At 51.9% G+C, this 23102-nt stretch overlaps 1 protein-coding gene across 10 annotated transcripts in view; it reads right to left on the bottom strand.

The window, feature by feature from the left end:
* The window catches only part of Cacna2d2 (calcium voltage-gated channel auxiliary subunit alpha2delta 2), a 127476-nt gene that overhangs the window by 19726 nt on the left and 84648 nt on the right, over nt 1-23102 (bottom strand). For all 10 annotated transcript variants that reach the window (XR_009056978.1, XR_009056977.1, XM_057766529.1 and 7 more), the window contains exons 4-6: nt 11368-11427; nt 3535-3579; nt 356-497 (exon numbers count right to left, since the gene is read on the bottom strand). Coding sequence is in view for 8 of the 10 variants with exons in the window: in XM_057766529.1 (XP_057622512.1) it covers nt 356-497; nt 3535-3579; nt 11368-11427 (247 nt within the window). In the remaining 2 variants the exon portion in view is untranslated. The remainder of the gene's footprint in view (nt 1-355; nt 498-3534; nt 3580-11367; nt 11428-23102) is intronic.

The following is a 23102-nucleotide window of genomic DNA, read 5'->3' as shown; positions in this document are numbered from 1 at the left end:
CTTATGCTGGGGCTTCCTAGCCCCTCCTAATAGAGTCAGAGAAGGGCAGGGGTGACAAGGAACGGCTTTGAGGGTTCAGCCCAGCAGTGAGAAGCAAGGCGTATGTGCATGTGTGTGTGTAAACTGTGTACACATGGGCTTGAGCCCACGCCAGCAAAAGAAAGAGGCTGTTTAAGCTCTGCTGAGAGTGGCTGGAAGCCTATATGTGGGGAAGCCAGAGAAATGAACACGTATGACCTTGTTGCAGGGGGCTGGCTGGAGGTGGGTGGCACTGGCTCCCATCTCAGGGAATGCTTGGGAAGTGGGCTGGCCCCCAGGTCGGGGGAAGGACTGTTCCCACCCCCCTCACACTCACAGCCTTTGTAGATGTCCGTGGGGATCTGCACTGCCGTGTATGAATAGTTGACTTTGTTCTTGAAGTTTGGGTCCTCCATGAAGTCCAGCCTTAATGTGCTGGTCTTGGATCCCCTCTCCACGTCTTCACTCTCAGGATCATCCTGCAGAAAGCACCCCCGCCCGTGTCAGGTTTGGAAAATGGTGAGTAGGTCTGTTAGGTTTACTGGTGAGCTGGGGAGGGCCAGAGTCCAGGAGACAGGGTCATCTTAGGGACAGAGGTATTGCAGAGACAAGAGACAGGATGGAGAGACAATGAGAAAACACGGGCATGGCACATGAACCCCTCACCCAGAAGGCTCGTGGATTAACCTGCCCTTGCCCACCACATCCACCATCCATTTGCCAAACCCCGGCTAAAACCAAAGCCAAAATGACCCCTTTCCACATCCTTGAAAAGCAACTGTCAGTGAAGGAGGCAAATGGGGGAGCCAGTTAGGAGTGGGGTGCAGACTTCTACTTCCAAGGACACGCCTTGTGCAATCACAGTGGGGCCTCAGCAGCTCTGCACCCCCATACTGCCCACTGAGTCCCACCCAGTCCTTGCATGAAGAGATAGGTAGATAGATAGATAGATAGATAGATAGATAGATAGATAGATAGATAGATAGATAGACCTAGCCCCATGTGGGGCACCATCCCCTATAGTAGGGTAGCTCTAGAGCCGAGTGGGGGTTAGCACAGAGACCAGGTGACCTACAGAGGGTGGGTCCACCATGCCTGCTAGCAGCAGGATTGTAAAGGCCCCCGTTGATTTTCTAAAACGAGCTGCAGCCGCCTGACAGGTGCCAATTACAGTATCTCTCGGCCAGGCAGGCTGGGCATGCGCTGTGCAACCCCCCTCCCAACCGCCTACTACCACAGGCTGTCAGGAGTGGGGCTGCGGTTACAGAGTCAACGCTGCAACCCGTGGGGGAGCAGGCTCCGGTGCAGGTGTGCAAGCATGGAAGGAAGATGGTGGAGAGAGCATAGGGTGGGAAGAAAAAGCCAGACAGGGAGGCAAGGGAGACATGGAACGCTCCACACACTCCCTCACCCCGTCCCCCCACCCAAGACCCTTTGACTATGCTCAGCTCAGGCACCATTCATCCTCTTGCTGCTCCTCCGCTGCTCCCTGTGGCCCAGGCACACCCTCTTTCTGTGTTCCAAGCTCTAGATTACCGCCCAGGCTGTTTCCTTTCACCAGGCCGTATCCGAGGACATGGCTCTGAAGTGCTCTGAGACAATCCCCTTCCCTTCTTCCCAGGGAAGGTTCTGGAAAACAGAATTCAGGCTACTGTCCTTCATGCCCTTCACTGGGTACACCCACCTCCTGCTCACTCTGGGAAGCCTGTGAATGTGCTAGGTGAAGCCAGAGTCAGCAGCAGCTGAACATACAGGCTGGAGTAGGCAGTCAGCCGTCTGAGAGGCATAAGCCACGTACGCTCCACTTAGAGGCCGAGGTGTGGGAGAAGAAAGCCCCCCAAATGTCAGCGGCAGATGAAGGGCGCTGGAAAATTTAATCTTCCAACTTTCCCAACTAATGTGACATTTGGATTCCATTCTGATAAGCCTTCAGCTGGCGAACTTTTTCCTTCCTTCTCTCTCCTCACCCCCACCTTCTGCCTGGTAATTTAAAAGTAAATGGTCTAGAAAGATCTCTAACTGTACCTCTGGCAAAGATTAAAAAAAACAAAACAGAACAACACAACACAAAAAGCTGGGGACTTGGTGAGTGTGTGCTGTTATTTAGGCTGGGCCTGGGGGCTTCTGGCCTCACTGCCCCTAGTCCAGCCCTGCCTAGAGCAGTACTTCCTGACTGGGTAGTTCCAATCCCCCTGAAAGGGCTGGGGGGAAAGAGTCAGGCATTTGGAGCCAGAGTTGGGGTCCTGGATAGAGCTGGGGACTGCTGGGAGCAGGGAAAAGTGTTCGGTCAGGGTTTGGGTACGAGGCTGTCCAGGGAGTCTTTCCCTGCCACCCGAAGCCCAGGAGCTCGGTGCAGTGGGCAACCACAGTCTCCTGCTTTATATTTAATGCACTGATTGCTAAAATTACAGCCCGCTGCCGAGGGGGGTAAGGAATTAGATTCAGGGTCTAATTAAAGGTTCGCTCTTCATTTGAATTTCAGATTCCAGCTTTAATTTTAGCAACTTCTCCGGGAGCCACAGAGCTCAGCCAAGGGGAAGCGCACCTGCTTGAGCCCACCCCTCCTCGGGCCCCTGCCCTCCTGAAGGTTTCCCAGGCCAACCTGGCCAACCAACCCTCCCACCTCCTGGTGTCATGGGCTACTTCTGCTCAGGCTGGGGAAGTCTCTGGGCCGACAGGTCCGAAAAGGGAACGCTGGACCTTGCTTGGGTTTTCTGTATCAGCAAGCACAAGTCAGTACTAGACTCCATTCCACTGTCCCACCTCTGTTCACAGTTGGGTTCAACCACTGCGTTTTGGAGGGAGACATTGATGAGTTCACTGAACACTGTCTACTCTCGAGCGCTTGAACCCACAGGCACTGGTTTTTCTCACCCCACAGTCATCCTCGCTGAGGCCTTTAATGATGGGGACCTCACTACCTTATAAGCCAGCCCAAGTAGACCTAAGCTCAGGGAACAGGATGGTGCAGGCCCACTGTTGCCACTTCTGGGAGATTATCATAGTGGCCTCTTCTGAAAACATACGTAGGAACTCAGCTGCTTCTGTGTCTGAGGCCACCCAGTGACGCAGGGTGAAGCCAGGGGAGGCCAGGCCATAGGGCTCTCAAGGGCCTGATGTTCTGAATCCCAGGGAAGGGAGCCTCCACTGTCCTGGGGAGGGGCCTAGATGTCACTATGTCTCACTCCAAGAAGGCCCTTTGATCTATTCCCCTCCCCCTGTACTCCCATGGTGCTCAGAGAGCCCCTCATGTTAGGACTGAACTGTCCTGATGTCCAACACCTTACCACCCTGCCCAGAGAGGGAGACCCAGCCTGTTCCACACTGTGCAGGGAAGCTTAGCCCATAGTGGCGATGAAGTCACAGTCCTGGAGTGCCAAGGACCTCTAGGGAGTTACGGAAGGTGAGAGACCTGACCCAACACAACTCAGAAAGGTTGAGTCAGAATGGTGACCCAGCAGTGGGGGTGTGGCTCTGGCAGCTTCCTGTCCTCTTCAGCGAAGGTGGGGCACTCACCAGCTCAGCATCAGCCTTGGCGTCATAGTATATGATGTCTTCCTCCTGGTGATGAGAGAGAAGCCTCAGCACTCATAGCTCAGGGGCTCCCAAGATGCAGTCTGGACCCTTTAGTACAAGGCTTAAACCAGTTCTCTGGATCTCTCTAGGACCGAGACAGTCCCCTCCTCCACCCAAAGCCACGCCAGGAAAAGTGGGATGAGTCAGTGCTGCTGATGCCCTGCCCCCACCCCAAGGTTCATCCTTCGCACTCTAGAAGCTGCTGCACCCCAGGCTCCCCACACACAGGGTGCTAGAACCTTGCCCTGCATGCAGGTTGAGGGCAGGGTCAGAGCCAGCTTGGCTGCTGAGAGACTGGCTGAGGCAGGACCAGGGAGTGAGGGAGACAGAGACTCCAAGCTGAGCCTGGGCAACAGCGAAATAATGACTTCACACTGCATCTTCCAATTTCTTCTATTAAAAAGGCTGCTCATTACGAGCATGTACTTATTAATTATCTGTGATTTGTTGTGAAATGCAAAGGGGTTTACACAACAGGAGTAGGAATAAACAAAGCTGGGCCCGTATGCCTGCCCGTGGCCCTCACTCACATGTGCCTGCCTGCCCATCCTGGCCCGTGCCTGCCTGTCTGCTGCCTGGGTTCTCGGCCATCTGCATGTCATAATCATCCGCCGCCCCGGGGACCCGTAACACAAACGGGCTAATTTCATGTTTAATGATCTTTAATCAGAACTGAGTGCAGCTGACAGAGGCCGCCAGAAGGTGAGCCTAGTGTCAGCAAGTGCCACTCGCACAGAAGGGGCCATCCTACTTTGCCCTGGTGGGCTCTAGGGCCAGGGCCATTGTCCAAGTCACTCTCCCCAGGTGCCTCAGTGGTTTTTATACGACAAAATCCTTTAGCGTCGTCCCGGGGGTTCCTTACGCATCTGGGGCTGTTCCCAAGGACCTGCCTGTGAAGCAGCATGCACAGAGCCAGCTCTCGCTCCATGATGGATGGAAGACGCATAGGCTACCCTGCCCAACCAAGGCGAGGGCAGACTGTGTGACCCGAGGGTTGAATCACCCTTTCTCTGAGTCTCCTTATGCCTCCAGGGGCAGGTTTGGCCAGATGCTATGTCTGTGGCTAATGGTTATAGATGGTTGGTATTTGAAAGTGTTTAAGGCAACCGTCTCAGGCTGTCTTCTTTAGGGGTTTTGGGGTTACGTACAGGTTATTGGCCGGACATAGTGACTTAGGTCAAGCATTCTGGATCTGTGACTGAATGCCTGGCACAATGCCTGAACATGAATACTGGGCCAAAGGTAACTCAAGAGGTATCTACTATGTGCGGCACTTCTGGTGACAGACACATAGAGAGACATCAGGGCAGGGACAAAGAGGGCCTTGTACCCAGGCCTCAACCTGCCCTCCCGACTCCTCTCCAGCCTCATCCAAACTTGCCACCCACCCACCCATCCTTGAAGCCAGGCCTGGGTGGGGGCTGGGACAGGGCGCAGGCTCCAGGGGGCTCGGCCTTTCCCTGTGCTTGGCTCACACAGAAGCACGTAATGAAAGCTGACATTACATCAAACACAATAAGGAGTTTCGGTTGATGAAGATCATTCCTGAACACACAAACCCATTAAACTGAGGGGGAAAAAATATCAATTCAACACACTCGCAGGCGAAAAGAAAATGTGATTTGTTATCTAAAAGGGGGTTATAAACACGGTTCTGATGCTCTTTCCCTCCGTAATGAAAACAGGCGGGCGCAGTGGGAGGACTGCAGATTACAACCTGGGGCTTCACTTGCCAACTTTTTAGGCAAACCTCCTGCAAGGATAGGAAAGGGTGTGGGTGTGGGCCAGCCATTGCCAGGCTGTGGAAGGGGGTCCATCTGTGCCCCAGTCATCCTTGAGATGCCCTGGCACTCACTTGGCCGTCTCTTCAGCAATTCCCATGGTTCTGTTTATTTGTCCTGCTATTTCACAGGGGAAGACGGAATGCTGGTAGCATCCGAGATAAAGGGAAAATGGCATCCAGGATTGTCAGGTTCCTGTAGACTACAAGTGGGGGCCCAGGTTACCGGTCTTCCTGCCCCTCGCCTTGGCTGGTAGCCTTGGCAAGGTTAAATGTGTGATACATGGTAAACACAGCTATGACTGCTATTTGTGGTGCAATACGGAGCTGGTGCGGCAGGACGAGCTTTCGCAGTGTGCGGGAGCAGGTCCTTGGGAAGTTTGCATCTGCCTTACCAGAGCAGCATCAGAATGCTGGTTTTGGAGACTCATGTCCTGGGTTACACAGCAAGGAGGCAGACTAGTACGTGAGTGCAGGGGCCTGGGAGAACGGTCTGTGGGTCAAACTCTGACCATCAGTGAGGAAACACAGGCTGAGTAGGCTGGGTGTGCTGGCGCATGCCTTTAATCTCAGCACTTGGGAGGCAGAGGCCCAAGGAACTCTGTGAGTTTGAGGCCATCCTGGTCTACATAGTGAGTTCTAGGACAGCTGGAGGATAGTGAAATCTTGTCTCAAAACAAAAACAAAAGCAAAGGCAACAGCTGGAGAGATTTGCTCCAGGAGCCCATGATGATTTTCAGGATCCACCCCCATGTTGTTAATAACGCCTGATAAGATCATGCAGCCTCACTGAGCTTGGCATCCGGGTGTCCATCACCCACCATAAAATCCAGAATCTGGAAGAGGACAGAGAATATCAGAGGCCTCTCCAGGAGGACAACCAACCCACAGCCCACATGAGGGGCTGAGTGTGGAGAAGGACCCTTGGAAGATGTGAAACATCAGGATTGAGTGTATGTCTCAACGACTTTCCTCTGTTCCCTCCTTTTGGGGGTTGTTTTGCTCAAGCTTGGCAAAGGGTGGAGAAATCACCTCCCCAACTCACACACATGATCCCCATTAGGAATCTGCATATGAAGGTGGCAGTGAGGGGCGGGACTCAGTGTGCCTGTGTGTGCATGACACGTTTGCTTCTTAGTGGGAGCCAAGCCTGAGAGGACACAGGGTGTTGGCAGCTGTGGGGCAGGGTGAAGAAGACGGTCTTGGATGAGTGGGATAGAGGGCTGTCTTGCAGAGTTGGTGTTTTGTAGGGCTGCTGCCAAGGCTGCCCAGACATGACTGTCACCTGCCTACCAGTCCCCTGTGCAGAGCCCAGGCAGTCACCCAGCCTTGCCAGTGAGGTCATGTGGTCTTCTACTGCCAGCTCAGCTAGACCAAAAAGGACTTATTTTTTGAGGGCCGTCTGTTGCTGGCTTAGTAGAGACAGGTGGTGAGCACTATGGCTGGGTTGGACCCTTAGGCCAGGGGGGGCCACCTGTCTTGTCCAGCTGGCTCTTCAGGCCTTAGTCCTGACTTCACAGGTCTCTCTTTAGATTCCCGAGGTAGAGTTACCTCCCCCATCAGACAGGCAGGGCCATTGCCTCCACCAGACTCCCAGGGAATGATTTATCTTCTATTGTAGGTTGAGGCCAATGGCCTGTCCTCTCTCACCCCTCCTCGACCCATGCCCTGGCCCAGATCCTCCTTGGTGGTGGCTTAGGAGGCAAACAATGTTGGCAGAGTGTGATGCTGGCACCAGGCACAGTCTAGCAGGTGGCCCATCTTCATCTACCGTTAAGTATTATGGGTACCAGACCACCTGCTGCCTGTCTGTGCGGAGTCACCTGCTGCCTGCAAGTCAGGGCAACGGTCTCTCTAGTAGTCCGAAGTCTGGGCTGTGGTTACCGGTTCCTTGACCCTGCCAGGATCAAATGTGTTTTGTTTTATCCTCCATTCATTGGCCCCTTGAGTGTATCTCAGCTCTGGTCCTGTGAACTCCAGGATCCTCCAAGTTCCTGGCTAGCGTCATAGGGTAGGCGTGTGTGCATATATATAAGCATACCACAGCTGCCTGTTCCCTGCTCTGTGCTGTCCACACTGGGAGGTCCACAACCCACTAATTGTACAGTGAATTTTAGTCTAGCTCCGTGAGTCCAGTATCTGTTCTGTGCCCACAACTTCTGGATGCCACCATGTTCCCCATTCAGAAGTAAAAAGACCATTCCTGGTCACTTTGCCACCAGAGCATTGGGCTGGGCAGGAGGACAGGTGAGAGTTGGCACTGACACAGGTCTGTCTGTCTATCCCTGATCTGAAGGAGTCACGAGCGAGGCAGACAGACGGGACACTCGCCTGGGTACTGTCTGTAATATAGAGGTGCTGTGAGCACTGCTTGGGGGCTTGAGAGAGGAATCTTGGGCTTTGCCCTATGAATTAGGGGACAAGAAAGTTCCTGCAAGAAGGCTGAGCCTGGGAAGGGACCTGAGCTAAAGGCTGGGATTGTGACATGGGTTGGTTATCTCTCCTGAGCATGGAGGAGGAATATTACTCCATTCCCTGTTGGTCACCTTCTCAAGGTCACTGGGTTTCAGAGTGGATTTTATGCTTGCAAGGGACAAACTACACCCTTTCCCCAGCCACAGTCGCTGTAAGCCCTGTCATGAACAGTCCCTGCCAGCTTTCTGTAGCCGCGCTGGCTGGCGGGTGGGCTAATGGGCCACCATTAGAACTAATGCCTCTCAGACAGCAATTGCAGTGGCAGTGGCGGCAGCAGCAGCAGATCTTCATGGGAACAGCAGTGACCTTGCAGCCTGGAAACAGGTCACTATAGCCCTTGCACCTGAGGATCTCAGGCAGGTGCACTGATGGGCTGGGAGTCACAGGGAAGCGGGCATTGGGCAAACAAGGCTGTGGCCAGTGCTGTCTGTGGCCACAACCACATCTGTAGCAGCTCAGATCAAGCAGGAGGATAGTTAGTCAGAGCCCACTTCTGCTTCAGCCCAGGGCAGTTGCAAGCGACAAAGATGTTCCATATATCATTGGCTTGGCATCCATGCAGCTTGGTGAACATCTTCACCCCTTGGAGGCCATGCTGAGTTGATAGACAACACCAACATCAGCTAGCCAATGGGGAAAATGAAGCCCTTGCTTGTGTCTCACAGAAACTGATGCAGTGATATAGGAATGCTTTTTTGTTTGTTCATGTTTTTGTTTTTCAAGATGGGGTTTCTCTGTGTATTCCTAGCTGTCCTGGAACTTGCTCTGCAGACCAGATTGGCCTTGAACACAGAGATCTGCTTGCCTCTGCCTCCCAAGCACCGAGATTAAAGGCTTGCACCACCACCACCTGGTTAGGAGGGGTTTTGAACAGCATCTCTCAGTGCTCTTGGGTACCCCTGAGCTCCCACATTCTCTCAGGCATCCTTAGTGCCCACCCTGGTCCAGAATAAGTGGAATTGCTTATCCACTTATCCACTGAAATCCACGGATCAGGGACTTGGCAGGACAGCACTGGAAAACACATGGTTTGTTTTGAAGAACCTGGAAGAAGAACAGGTCTGAAGCTGTGGAAGCCTCTTTGTCTCCCTCTCTGGGGCTTGGACTGGAAAGGAAAGAAAACCAAGAGGAGGACAGGCTTCTTGAGCCTTTATTTCTTGACTCCTGCCCTGCTCAGCATAAGTACTCACTGGAGAAAAGAAGCTGATCATCAGAAAAAAAAATGAGGAAGAGGAGAAGTGTGTGTGGGGGTCCTGGATACTCAGAGGGTGGAGGAAATAATGGTCTGAGGAGAGATAATAGCTTAGGATGGGCATCCTAGGGGGAATGAAGGGGATTCAAGGCGGAGACCAGCAGAAACAAAGACCCAGGGACCGGAAGGGGCCTCCAGAGGTATTCAGTACGGTAAAACGAGTGATAGAAAGGAAGGGCCGAGAAACAAAGCTATGGAAGGATGCAGGAGGAGCCAGACAGCTGGTTCAAGTGCAGGCTCAGGGCTGGGCGGGGCAGGTGGAACTGTGAAGCAGGGGTTATCTGGATGTAGCAGCATGGTCTGAATATCAGATAAGAGGCACTGTCTGTCTGTCTATCTTCCTATCTTTTTACTTTTTAATTTCATATGTATGAGTGCTTTGGTTACAGGTATGTCTGTGTACCATATGCATGCCTGATGCCCATAGAGGCTGGAAGAGAGCACTGGATCTCCTAGAAGTGGAGAGAGAGAAACACATATGTGTGTACACGTGTGTGTGTGTGTGTGCGTGTGTAGCATTCACATGCTATGATGCGGGTGGAGGGGTCAGAGGACAACTTTGTAGAGTCAGCTCTCCTTTCTACTTTAATGTGGGTTCTTGGTATCAAACTGAGGTTGCCAGGTTTGCACGGCAAGTGCCTTTACCCAATGAGATATCTCTCTACCCACCATTCCCATCTTTGAGATAAGAGTCTCATAGCTCAGGCTAGCCTTGAACTTGCTATGTAGCTGAAGCAGACTCCTTATTTTCTTGCTTCCATTTCCTGAGTGCTGTGACAACAGGCATGTATAGTGATGCCTGGCTGAGAGGAGACGGGGCTGTGATGGAGTCGGGTAAGAGAAGGGTTTCTCCTGGGTTCCAGGGAGCCCAGTTAGTTTAGGGGTGAGTCACTAACTTATGCAGTCATTGGAAATATCATTTTAGGCTATGTATAGTTCATGGTAGAGTGTTTGTCCAGCATGCTCAAGATCCTGGTTCCCGTGAAAGACAGAGAATGAGATAAGAAAGAAAGAAAGAAAGAAAGAAAGAAAGAAAGAAAGAAAGAAAGAAAGATCAGCTGTTGCCCCCAACTCCATGTAACATGTGAACTCCTTGTACCTGATATCCACCAAGTAGTGGAAGAAGCTCCCACGAGGGCAAGGCAAGACAGGGGAGGGCAGTCTGAGGAGAATGTGAGCAGCCTGTTTTGAGATCCGGGCCACAGATCTGAATGCTTGGGAACTGACAGCAGCTATAAATCTCTACTGCCAACAAATGACACCAGCGAGTATGGGTCACAACCCTACCTGATGTCTGGGGCACAGGGGTCTAGATCAGATTGGCTCAGAGCCGAAGGAGGCAATGTATGTCCCACCCTCATCCTATATAGTAGTCCCTGGATCCTGGGGCTAGCTCTTGGTGCCTCTCTATGTTCAGCAAGGAGACTACGAGGAACCACGGCCCAGACCCATGGAGCCCTGTTCCCTGGTCTGGTTACTGAGGTGCCATGGCCCCTGGTTCAAAGGCTTCCCTGAGCCTTGCCTTAGTCAGACACTGGCCCAAAAAGACAGGTCAGGAGTGTACAGCTCCAGCCAGGATAGGCTGGTGTGGCGGCTCTGTCCCCTCTGACCCTTGGGGCTCTTTACACCCTGTGCCCAAGGTGTTTGAACCGTCTGTGTTTGCATGGTGGAAGGAAAGACTTCTGTGACTTTGGCAGGCCAGTCCCTGGGACCCAGCCTGGGGATCTCCTAGGAGGACAGACAATGTCCTTTTTTCAGGGCCTCTTCGCGGTCATGACATTAAATTCTCAGATGAGTCCTGGGGTCAAGAGGCACTTATGACCCTGGGACTCTCTAAGACTCATGGTATCTTCTTTTGGAAGGGCCATTTTAACAAAGTTGTCTGCTCATGGGTCACCCCAAGACTCCTCTGGGGTGACAGAGGGCTTATATCTATGTTGGACAAAGGATTTTGTGCTCCAACAGTGCCCCTCCAGGGGGTCTGTGCAGCACACACTCCTCCTCTGCATGTCACCCAAGTTCAAGGTGTCATATCCTGAACGCTGGAGGGTGGTATGAGTTTTTAAAATTACATTTATTTTTTGTTTATTGTGTGTGTCTGCATGCACACACGCCACAGTGCATGTATGGAGGTCAGAGAGCCACACATGGGAGTGGGTTCTCTCCTTCCACTAGAGGGCCCTGAGGACTGACGTTGCCAGGCCAGAGATAAGCACCTTTAACCGCTGAGTCATCTTTCTGGTCCAACATATGCTGTAGTTCTTACCTTGATATTGTCCTGCCAGCGGTGAGCTTTCTGGAAATTCTCTGCTGCGTCAGCCAGTCTCTGAGGGACAGAGCACATACATGGGAGTCAGAGGCTGAGGCAGGATGCCTGCTCCATGTCAGCCCAAAACCCTCTCCATGTCCAGTACTCCTGAGGACTATGATGACTCAGGACCTCCCTTTGCCATTAGCCCAGATAGTGCCCAGCTTGTAGGAAAGGACACCTTATCAAGCACACTGGATCGCGCAGGAGAGAGGACGCCTGCCAGCACAGGCAGTCTAAGTGGCTTTTCCACAGGTCCGCAGTGCTACCTGCTCGGACAACGGCACAGGCAGCTCCCGGCCAAGCTCCAGTGGTACCTACCCTCTACCCTCTATAAGCTAGGGCGTGAAACCCACACATTGTTGTGTGTCTCATCGTGTAACTTTGCCTTGGCCAGGCTTAGCAGGACATATCTACAGTCCATTTCCAGTCACTCAGACTCGCTGTCCTCTCCCAGGCTTCCTGAGGCCCCCACAGGGCTCCCAGGCCTCCTCCCACACGAGCCTTTCCCAGCCTTGAAGGCTAGCTTCAGTGGTCGTTGACAATGGAGCCCAGTCCTGAGGGCAGAGCGCCCCTGTATCTGTCCATATAGTGCTTGTCATGAAGCAGGCTTAGTGCTAGACTACTCTGAGATGGGGTGACGTAGCAGACTCAGCCAGCCCTGCTCCTCACGGTGGGGAACAGTAAACTAGAGCATAACCAGGTATAGTCACCAGGGAGTTGGTTAGAGCCGAGGGGGATGAGGCTCAGTACTACCGGTACTGGACACATCCCAGAGGTTTATGGTGATGGCACTGGCACATGGCCACCCTCTGGGCTTGAACCTAGGACTCCCACGGATTCTGTCCTTCAGGAAGGGCCAAGGCTCCAAGGATAAAACTGAGTATGGTCCTCTAGACTTTCTTGAAAAACGAATCTGGTGATAACCACCACTAGCAACTGGTGTCAGTTTGTGGGGAGGACACCGCATGCCAAGCCCTCCCCTGACCAGTGCCATATGTATACCCATTACTGCCCACTATGTGTGGTAACATTGTGATTCTCAGATGAGGATGTCCAAGGCTTGGAACATAGTGATGCATAGTGAGTCTGGGTCAATTTGGAGTCCTAGCCCATCCCCTACTATTACATTTACCTTGCTTAGTCCACGAGGTCCAAAGACCACTCCTCCACAGGGCCCCCTATACCTAGTGTTCCTCATTTTGGCCCCACCCATTCCATATTCCGACTCTAGGTTTCCAACTTGAATCAGAAGACCCCAGTCTCTTGGTATTCAGGACACTGCATCACCATCCATCATGCACGTAGGCCCCAGAGAAGAGGGTCTAATAAAGCCTAACCAAGGCCTTGGAGCTCCTGGACACTCCTGGGGGTGATCGTCAGCCTACCTGGGTTGAAGTGATAAGAACATACATGCCCTCCTGGAACAGTTCTCTTGTCATTGTATGTGGGTGTACACACACACACACACGTGGGGTATGGGTGTGTACACATGTGTGTTTGTGGGTGTGCATGTCAAGGTCAGAGTGTGTCAAATGTCTTCTTTATTTAATGTGGTAGGGCTTCTTGCTGAATACAGGGTTTGTTGATTTGACCAGCCTTGTTAGCTTGTCTAGGGATCCTGTCTTTACCTTCTGAGTGCTGGGATTATAGGCAGGCTGCCACACCCACCCATTTTTTATGTGGATTCTGGGGATCTGAATTCTGTTCCTTAAGCTTGTATGGCAAGTCATCTCAGTCCTGGTATTAACCATCTTCTCCCTCCCTCCCTCCCTCCCTCCCTCCCTCCCTCCCTCCCTCCCTCCCTCCCTCCCTCCCTCCCTCCCTCCCCCCCCTCCCTCCTCTCTCTCTCTCTCTCTCTCTCTCTCTCTCTCTCATTTGATGTTTTCTGAGATAGGGTTTCTCTGTGTTGTCTTGGCTGTCCTGGACTTTACTCTGTAGATCAGGCTGGGCTTGAACTCAGAGATTCATTTGCCTCTGCCTCCCGAGTGCTGGGATTAAAGGAGTGCGCCACCACTCCCAGGCTAACCCTCTTCTCTTGAGACCTCTGTCTCCTTCCTTCCAATCTGTCATCACTAACTCCCTGCCTGCTAGTCACTGTTCTTCTCAGGTGGTCCTGCCCTCCAAATCACATCTTTCTGCATCCATTCCACACTCAAGACCTGGAGCCTTATCTCAGAGTGCAGATCTGATCATGTGACTGTCACTTGCCCCGAAGCTCAGCAGGCATCCAAATGCTTTCATGTAAAAGCTTTCTTGAGACTCTGCAAAACTCATCCTTTTTTTTTTTTTTAAATCTTGGGATCCTTCCTTGGCCTAAAACCCCTAGGATGAATGAATGAGACCTCAACTTTCACAATCCTGCAGTACCTTTCTGTGCCATTTTAAGTGGATACCACTCTACACCAGGTACAAAGCTACTTGGGCTAAAAGATCCAGCAAGTCCAGGGAAGTAGCCCCAAGGCATACCTCAAAGCAGGGGCCTTGGACAATCAGTGCATCTCCCCTTCTCTTATCTAGTGGATCCCTGTCTTTCCTGGGACCCCAGATGTACTTTGAAGTGGGACTTGAGGCTACTTGGGGCTCTGCAGAGGCCACTGCCTTTTATAAGTGTCATGTAAGGCAATGTAGGAGCCAGATTAAGGCCTCTTAGTATACAGAAGATGGAGAGAGGAGATGGGCTGTAGACACCAAACTGAACCATGGCTAGAGAATCTGTTACTTTCAACTACTGGCGTGTGTGTGTGTGTGTGTGTGTGTGTGTACGCTCCTTCACTCCTCAGCACACAGCTTTGACCCTGGAATTCATGGGCCCTGAGAATATGAGGATCTCAGGCTCTATAACCTAGCAGACAAAGTAAGGCAGCACCCGGGAGGGAGGGCCCCAGTCCTTGGTCTCCTTAAGCTCTCAGAGTCCCATGGGCTCAAAGGCCTGGGTCAGCCCGCTGACTCGTGAATAACGGAGTTGCAATAGCCACAGCAAAAGGATTACTTTTAATCCTCAGTAACGATCAAGCCATTATTATTTTTTCGGTGTTACAGATCAATCAGTCCATCCCCAGGCACTGGACGTGTGGGAACTGCTAAATAGGAAGGTCCAGTGGTGTGGGAAGGAAGGGCCGGTCGGTGGGATCCGGTGAGGTGGGCAGGCCACTGCTGTTTAAGGTCCCATCAGACCTGGGAGTGGGAGGGTGAGTGGTCATGGGACCACCCCTGAAGCTCTGGTCTGCTTCAATATGGTTTTTTTAAGAAGTGGCTTTACCTCTCTGGCACTCCAGATCTTTCTGTGAACTGGAGGTGGTAACTGACCCACACAGAGCGTGGTTAGGCTCTTGGCACCCCTTTCTCCGAGCTTAGCAGTTTTCATAGGTAGCTGTCAGCCAGAGTTTTCCTTCAGGTTCTTGCCCACTTGAGGGCCTCCTTCTCTCATCTGCTTTGGTGCCTCGTTACCCACCTTCTCTGGAAGTTTCCTTTCACCCTTGCCCAGCCGGTGGGCTTTCCTTTGCCTCTACCAGGCAGTGCACGTCCTCGGGTTTATGTGGGGGCTCTAAGTTTAATACCATCTGCCTGGCCCAGGCTGGGTACTGAGAGCCTTGGGTTTTTATCTTTACAAAGCCCATTAACAATCAGGCCTGCTTTGGGTTGGCCAAGGGGTCCTCACTCTCCCCCAAGATTTATGTTCCCGGCATTTTCCTTCCATCTCTTTAGTACCCTTGCGATGGGCTGGGGGCAGGCAGGATGAGTAGGGAAGGAAACAGGTGGAGATATAAGGGGGAGAACCTAAAGGCTACTCTGGGTCGAGCTGGAGTTACAGTTTGGTCCCGGCCCCAGGGTGTCTGCTGATAAGGGAGAGACATTCTGTTCTTAGCCTGGACTCTGAGTGACTGTCCCCTGGGACTGACTCCTTGCTCAGAATCTGGGCTCTGCTCTTGGAGCCAGCCTTAGTCCTTGGCCTCCTGCTACCAGGCCCCTGTACATGCTGTTCCCTCTCCATGCACTTCTGACTAGATTCCTCTAGCTCCATTCACCCCCTCGCTCGTGACAAATCCCTGACTCCTGCCAGGCACCCGTTTCCATTATGACACCTAGGGAACCTTCTGTGTGTCTGCCATCTCCTTGATCTTGGAGCTCAAGGGGGAAGTGCCTGGTTGCTATTAGGTTTAGGGTAACTTGGATCCTAGCATATAAAAAATTTGTTAAGCCCGGCGGTGGTGGTGCACGCCTTTAATCCCAGCACTCGGGAGGCAGAGGCAGGCGGATCTCTGTGAGTTCGAGGCCAGCCTGGTCTACAAGAGCTAGTTCCAGGACAGGCTCCAAAACCACAGAGAAACCCTGTCTCGAAAAACCGAAAAAAAAAAAATTGTTAAATCAAGGTCGGCGTGTCTCTGGGCCTGTACAGAGGTCTGGGGCTTGAGCTGCGCCTGTCCAGGCAGGTGTGTGATCGCAGGTGTGTGGCTTGGCCTCTTGGGACCACCCCGCAGGGTGTGCTGCTGCCGCTGCCATGAAGTTACCGATGGAGTCTGGCCTGGCCTGTGATGTCCCCACCATGGTCATCATTGGAGGGGCTGCAGTGGGATTCTGAGTATGGTTGTTCCCAGCCAAGTCCATCACGATAACAGCAGGCATTTCAGAGGCAATTATCAGAGAGTTTCACTTAACAATCAATTTCCCTCAGCTCCAGGAGCCTTTCTTACAAGAAAAGGCAAGAAAGAAGGAGACCGGCTGTGCGCTGGGCTGGGGACAATACTCTCCTGGGGAGCAGTACAGCCACCAGTACCTTCAAATTTCACTAAGTTAAACATCTTTAGCTTAGGGGAACTGAGACAGACAATGATGTGAGATAGGGGGCCTGGGCCATGGACAGTCCCTGGAGGGTAGGAGTCCCTATATCCTGGCCTGGGATGGGCTTGGGGATGGTGGGGGAGGCAAGAGCCCTCATGTGGGTCACCCTCTTAAAAAGCCTGCTTTCTCTCACACCAGGCTGAGCGCTCCACACTTCTTGCCTTTTTTTAAAAAAAATTTTTTTTAAAATCTTTTTTTCACCTGGGAACCCCTTAGCCCAGCACTGGTGGCAGAAGGTTCTGGAGACAACTGCCCATCAAATAGGACTTGTTACTTGTTCAACCACACAGCTCAGAGGGGAAGGTTTTAGAGATTTTTTTTTTTTTTTTGGTTTTAATTAGTTGTAGCTACTCTTGCTTTCAAGAGGATATGAGAGGTTTAGAGCAAGAGGCCCTGAAATGGGAATGTATGTGCAGGATGGTTGAGATCTGGGGTACAGGGGGGTAGGAAGGACGAGTCAGGAGGGAGCTGTGATGGGGTGGGGAGTGGGGAGGTAGATGCCAGGGCCAGTAAATCCAGAGCAGAGTGGCAGCACCAGATAGATGCCCTGAGAAACTGCAGGAGGGCTGTCAGAAGGTTAGCATCAGGCTAGCTAGCATCAGATGTGCCCAGCTCCTACCTAGGCCAAGGCCCCACACTCTAAGGCAGGTAGCTCAATGCCAGAGAGAAGACTGTGGGATGCTGAAGAGGGTCTTTTTGTAGCTGAGGGGAATGAGGCACAGAGGATTAGTGCACGGCCACAGCCACCTGGTCAGGAAGTGGTTAAAGAGACATCTTCAGTCTACCTAGTGCCCAAACCCAGGAGGGTTGGGCGACAAACTTCTCAGGGCAGGAGCTAATCAGGTCAGCTATGCCTGGCTGGCGAGACTTAGCAGCTTTGCCCTGTGGTTCCTTTGTTCTTTACCCAACAGAGACGATCAGTAAAGTGGTCTCCCAGAAGTATCCAGAGCTTACCAACTAACCCTGGTACCACGGGGTCCAGTCCTGGGGGAGGCAAGCCCAGCAGTCCTACCCAGTAGCCTCACCTAGTTCAGCCCTCTCCTGTTGTCACCTTCTCTCCTTCCCCGAGGGCCCCCACATTAGATCCATATTGTGCACTGATAGATACTAAATACAGATTTCCAATTTCCAGAGCTGTTATGGTCTAATGAGTAAATAATATACATATTTAAAACTGTCTAAAAACATATCTGCATAATTAAAATATCTGCATAATAACGAAGCAAGAAGCAGCTCGGCAAAGACGGAGCTGGAGGCCCAGGTCTGACAATGGGAGCAGTAGTGAAGGCTGTGTTGGGGGGTCCTGGCCCTGGGAATTTCCCCTCCCTGTCACCTTGGCCTTGAATAGGCAATGGTGTGTCCACCCAAGCACCCCAGCCAGGGAGCAGGAGCACCCCAGCTCAGACCCATCTCTGTGCGTCTTGTGGTTTGAGTCTGTGCATGTACAAACAGACAGTGTTCAGTCCATGGACTGCTGATTCCTTAGTGGCCCAGGCATTTTCCTGACACCATCTTCAGCACACGAGGAACTCAGAGCTTTGTACATACAACCTTGACCATGACCTTCTGAGGGAAGGCCTTGTGCTAGTCCCCCACTTTCTGGAATTCTAAAGGATGAGGGAAAGCGTGCCAGTTTTGGCACAGCAGGTCAGCCAGACCCGTGCCTTACGTGCCCTATGATGGGGACACACACATCAGTGGCTTGCTTTCCTGGGAAGCAGGGCAGGCACTCAGCCTTGGCCCATTCTGTAAGGTTCCTTCCTCCATCCATCCAATGCTGCTTCCAACATAAAGATAAACTCCCCACCGGAACAATGGAAAACCCCAACCCCTCACCCAAATTCTAGCAACCGAAACAGCCAAATAGCAAACAGCCCCTGGAACGGCCAGTCCTGCAAGGAAAGTGCCTTGCATTTGTTGACAGCAACAGGATTCCTGACCTTTTCCCTCACAGGTCACATACACACTACATGAGTTGCTTTAAAAAAATGGATTTGTTTTCTTATAAAAAGGTCAGAACACATGTAACAGAGAAAACCTCATCGGAGCAGTGGTCTCTCTCTGCAGGTGCAGAGCTGCTTCTCCACTTCTGGGCCTGGGCCCCCCAACTCCCTGTGGACCACATCAGTTTGGCTATTGATTTCTGAACCACTCCATGCCACCTGGGAGAGATGGTTTATGTTTCAATTTCTCAGGACAAATAGGAAGACATAGAGCATGGTCTGGGATGGAGGAGGGGGCAGCAAGACCATGGCCCCATCTGGTGTCTCCAGGGTGTGATTTTCAGACCACACAAGATTCCTCAGAAAATACTGGGTCTTTAAGGACTGGGTCCCTAAGGAAGACACCCATGCAAAAAGCCACATTCTCTTGTAACCGGTATGTGACCCCCCAAAAAGGGGGGTGGGGTACATTTTAACACTAAGAAGAGGAAAGTTATTAGCTTGGAGACACTTCTTCCCAGGGAACAAGGCGGGCAAATGCATCCACAGGTGGCTATCAGTCCCACTGGCTTGACTGCTTCAGCTTTAATGGGAACTCCAGTCTGTATAGAAAGAGCGGGTTTTATCACTGGATGGCAGCCAAATATATATTAACCAGGTGAGGGACTAGGAAAGGGAACTCTGTGGCTTGGCATACATTGTTGGGGTCAGCTTGAATTTCCAAAGCAGTTCCGAGGTCCCAGGGAGAAGTGAACCCTCTGAAGAGTTTGATTCTTGCAATGGGCTGCTTTTTAGGAGGGCTGAGTTTAGACCTGAATCGCCACACAGGGCTGGGGCGGGGGGTCACAGGTCCACCTAGCCATTCTGCAACCTCTAGGCACTCCTGTTGACATCAGTTAGAGGGCGCCTGGTAAGAAACAAACCAGTATTTCCAATAAACAGCTTTAGGTTGGCATTTGGGTACGGACTGCAGAGCCAGGCTGTAGGTAAGTATTTTCCACCAAGGGGCACTGAGATAGGGGTATGCCTCGTGGACGCCAAGACTGAAGGGGCTCAGTCTGAGGTGCTGTCTGGCCCTGCCTAACTCCTTGAGGGTGCCAGTGACTGAGAACCTCTAACTTTGTATTCCCCACCCTGCTTGAACCGCAGCACGAAACCTATATATCTCTGCAGGTGAATTAGTCCCTGGTGAGCCAGGGGAACTTTTCCAATAATTTAACCAGATTTGCTTCCTTTGAGTTCTGACCTAGTACAGTCATCAAAGTTTCTCTCAGCCTTTACCCAGACACACAGACAGCATCAGCATGGCATTATCTGAGTTCCCCATGGAGCACACTGGTACCTTTGCCCCCTCATCAGGCTACATTTCTGAGACAAACATAGGCCTGTGTGTAAGTGCTTGTGGGTGACAATGCTTCCCCTCTCACACCTCCCAAGCTGGAGGCCTGAGCTCCTGAGGCTCAGCCATTGCCTTCACTTCTCTGGCTTGAGTTTCTCACCTGTATAATGGGAACTAGAGCCCTTCAGGGCTGTGGGGACATGGACAGAATGGGTCTAGATGGAGGGCAAAGCATGGTCTCGTTTTGGACACACAACCCCAGGTCCTGGGTTTCCCTTTCCTTTGTCTCTGATGATTGTTCCCTTCCTATTCCTCAGTGCACTTGACCGTCTAACCTTGGCTTGACCTGACTCCCACAACTCGTGTCAATGGACTGTCCTGCTCTTTGGTTGAGAGTTGCTTATTCTTCCCAGCATTTTGGCCTGATCTCTAACCTGGTGCAACCACAGCAAGGATCAAGCTCCCAAAAGAGTGTCCTCATCCAAGCCTACCAAGCTGTCCCATCCCTTATGATGGTCATCCCAACGATGACCCCTCATCTTCCTGATCAGACTCTTCCAGAGCCCCCAACACCAACTTCAGCCTCCAGACCCAAAGTGTCTGACATGAAGTCAACCATCTGGGTCTCTACTGGCCTATGCCACCATGTTGGTTCCTATATCTCTGCCAGTGTTTTCTGGGTACTCTGATCATGCTTCCTCCCTGTTGCATTTTTCTTTAAATTAATTAATGTGTAGTCTCTGAGACAGGGCTTACTATGTAGCCTGGCTAGCTGAAGTCACCGTATAAACTAGGCAAGCTTTCTGCCTCTGCCTCTGAGTACTGAGATTACAGGCAGGTGTGTGGCACCAGTCTCAGCTCTTGTTGTCATAGTACCTCCCCCCAAACAAGCTTTCTCTGTGTAGCTCTGACTACCCCAGAACTTGATAGGTAGATCAGGCTGGCCTCGAACTTACAGAGACCCACCTGCCTCTGCCTCTGAGTGCTGGGATTAAAGGTGTGCACCACCACACCTGGCTTCTGGTTGCCATTTTTAATAGGGCTGTCTTAACCTTGTCACTCTCCCTCCGTGCTGACTTTGAATGCTGTCCTCTACACTCAGGTTACAAACCCTTGTTTTTGTTCTTCCCTGAGCCTGGATTGTCCCTTATCTTTCCCCTCATCCTTTGAAATTGGTGTTTACCAACGTGCTTCAGGAAGCTTGGTTCTCGGCTAGGCTAGGATCCAGAATCCTTTGGGGCTCCCATACTGTGTCTGACTCTATTCCAGATGTTATCCCTCTGGGAAGGGACTTGATTTACGGATCTGTGCAGTCTCAGTATTGGACACAGGCCCAGATTAACCAAAAGCACTGCGTGATCTCAGGCTTCTATGGTGGTAAATGAGGTCAGAGAAGGGGAGATGTGGGCAGGATGAGGCTGACTCTAAGCTCCAGTGTCACCTGGCACCCATGCAGAGAGGATTACTGACATTGTCTTTCTAGGATCTCAACCCTGCTCTAGACATGACAGTGTCGCCTGCCAGCCCCATCTTGCTGCTGTCGAGTCAGGGATGAAACAGGAAGGAAAGCCACTGGGGTCTGTTGACTATGAAGCTGAGCATGTGGTCACACACACCTCATCAGCTCAGGAGCAGAGTCCTTGGGGAGAAGCGACACCCTCGCCCTGGACCAGTATGTTCTCCTGGCAGCCCCAACCTCCATATCTACTCAGATGTCTCTAACATTCCCTGTGGCTCAAAGTACTGGGCTGTGCCTGAGGGCTCATTGGCTGGATTGAGGGTGAAGAGTGGTGGCTCCTGAGGGAAGGCATTAATGGGACTCTGTGTCCTCCTTGACATTAAATGTTTACCGAGCACCTTCCGTATGCTTGGCCTTTGCTAGGCATGTGTGGGTCAGTGAGCATGGCTCTTCTGTTGTGTGGCACGTCACCAATACGGTTTCCATTATAGTCCATCTAACTGTTCCCAACTGCAATTCAGTTTCACTGACCTGAACACAGAACTTGCCGGAGGACTCTTACAGTAAAAACTGCTAGGGTTTGAAAATTCACTGACAGAATGTAGGGTGTTAGGAAGACCCACTGCTATAGGAAGTATTCCCATCAGGAAGCTGGGCCTGGGCCACCAACCCCAACGAAAGCCCAAGCCCTCACCCAGCCACTATGCTCTCATCTCACGATGTTATTTTTATACTTTTCCCTAAAACATAGCCTGAGCAGGCCCTTCTCAACTCTATTAACATTAGAAATCTAATCAGTAATCAGGCAGCTCATAATTTTCTGATTAGCTCTGATTAGGCCCAACCTCGGGAGAGGGAGTGGGACAGTGAGGAGGGAGGCGGGGCTGGACAGGCATCGGGAGGTGCCTAAGGAGGCACTGGCTGGGCTGAGGGTGGAGGGCAGAGGGCTACCTATTATGGGGAAGAGGCAGAGTGAGGTTGGTTGATAGATGCTGGGTCAGAGGGACTGAGGGCTCAGAGAGCAAGCACAGGTTAGGCCCAAACTTTCAGTACCCTGGATAGAGACAGAAGTTTGGCAGGTGGACAACAGGGTCGGGCTTGGATAACGACCTGGTTTCCAATGCACCTACGTCCGTCTGAGTTCACAATCCAAGCAGATCCCAGGCAGAGACTTGAGTGGAGTGACAATGAGTGTTCAGAGGGCTGCGACATGTGATATGGACCCGGGCCACTTTCCTGAGAACACCACAGAGAGGGCCTGGTTGGATGATCATCACTTTTAATGTGAAGGCTATGAAGTTGGGGCCTACTGGCTCCACAGCATATTGGAGGAGCCAAGGCCTGGAAGGACCGCCAGCCATCATGCCACTTAGGGACAGAACATGGGTATACACTGAGGCATACTAGGCCAGGGCCAGTTTTCTCTAGCTCTGGCCTCTGCTGCTTTTCTTTGCCTCATGCTCAGACGGACACAAAAGTATTGACCAAAGCAATCCCTCTGGGCCTGGCCTTGTGAGGCCTGTCCCTGACTGACCATGAAGCCCTTCAATTCACTGCACTTCCCCACAACCCCAGACCCTTTGGAACTACATACTGGACCCCTGTTTAAGTTAGGGTCAAGGTGGCCGTGCACTCTGTGGTCTGGGATCGCTGCCTCTTGTGGACTGTAACCATACAGGTGACCTGGTAAAACCCATGAGCCTATTGGAAGAGATGTGTACAGCTAATGCCATGCAAATTGGCACAAAGGCAATCAGTCTGACTCTAAAAGCTGCCCCACCGGCCGCAGGCTGGCTCATTGTCTTTCCCGTCAATTTGCATCTCATTACCCACAAGGCTCTGCTCACTGGAGGTTAAAAGAAAAAGGGAACCAAGCAAGCCCTACCGTGTTCTGCCTTCATCCAGGGCACAGTCAGCCAGTGGGTCAAGTTGCTCAGGATTGACCCAAGAGGTGTCTCCACAAGGAGCCCCGCTACCTCTACAATGTTATTGTCACCCCACCATCCCTCCCACGTGCGTCATCAACCACAGTGGCTTTCCACTCCTACACCAACATCACCATGTTCAGCCAACATTACTCTGTGACCGCCACAACCATTTCTTCCATCAT

The sequence above is a fragment of the Chionomys nivalis genome, chromosome 4, assembly GCF_950005125.1.
Source record: "Chionomys nivalis chromosome 4, mChiNiv1.1, whole genome shotgun sequence".
NCBI lineage: Eukaryota > Metazoa > Chordata > Mammalia > Rodentia > Cricetidae > Chionomys > Chionomys nivalis.
This window is presented reverse-complemented; position numbering and strand designations above follow the sequence as displayed.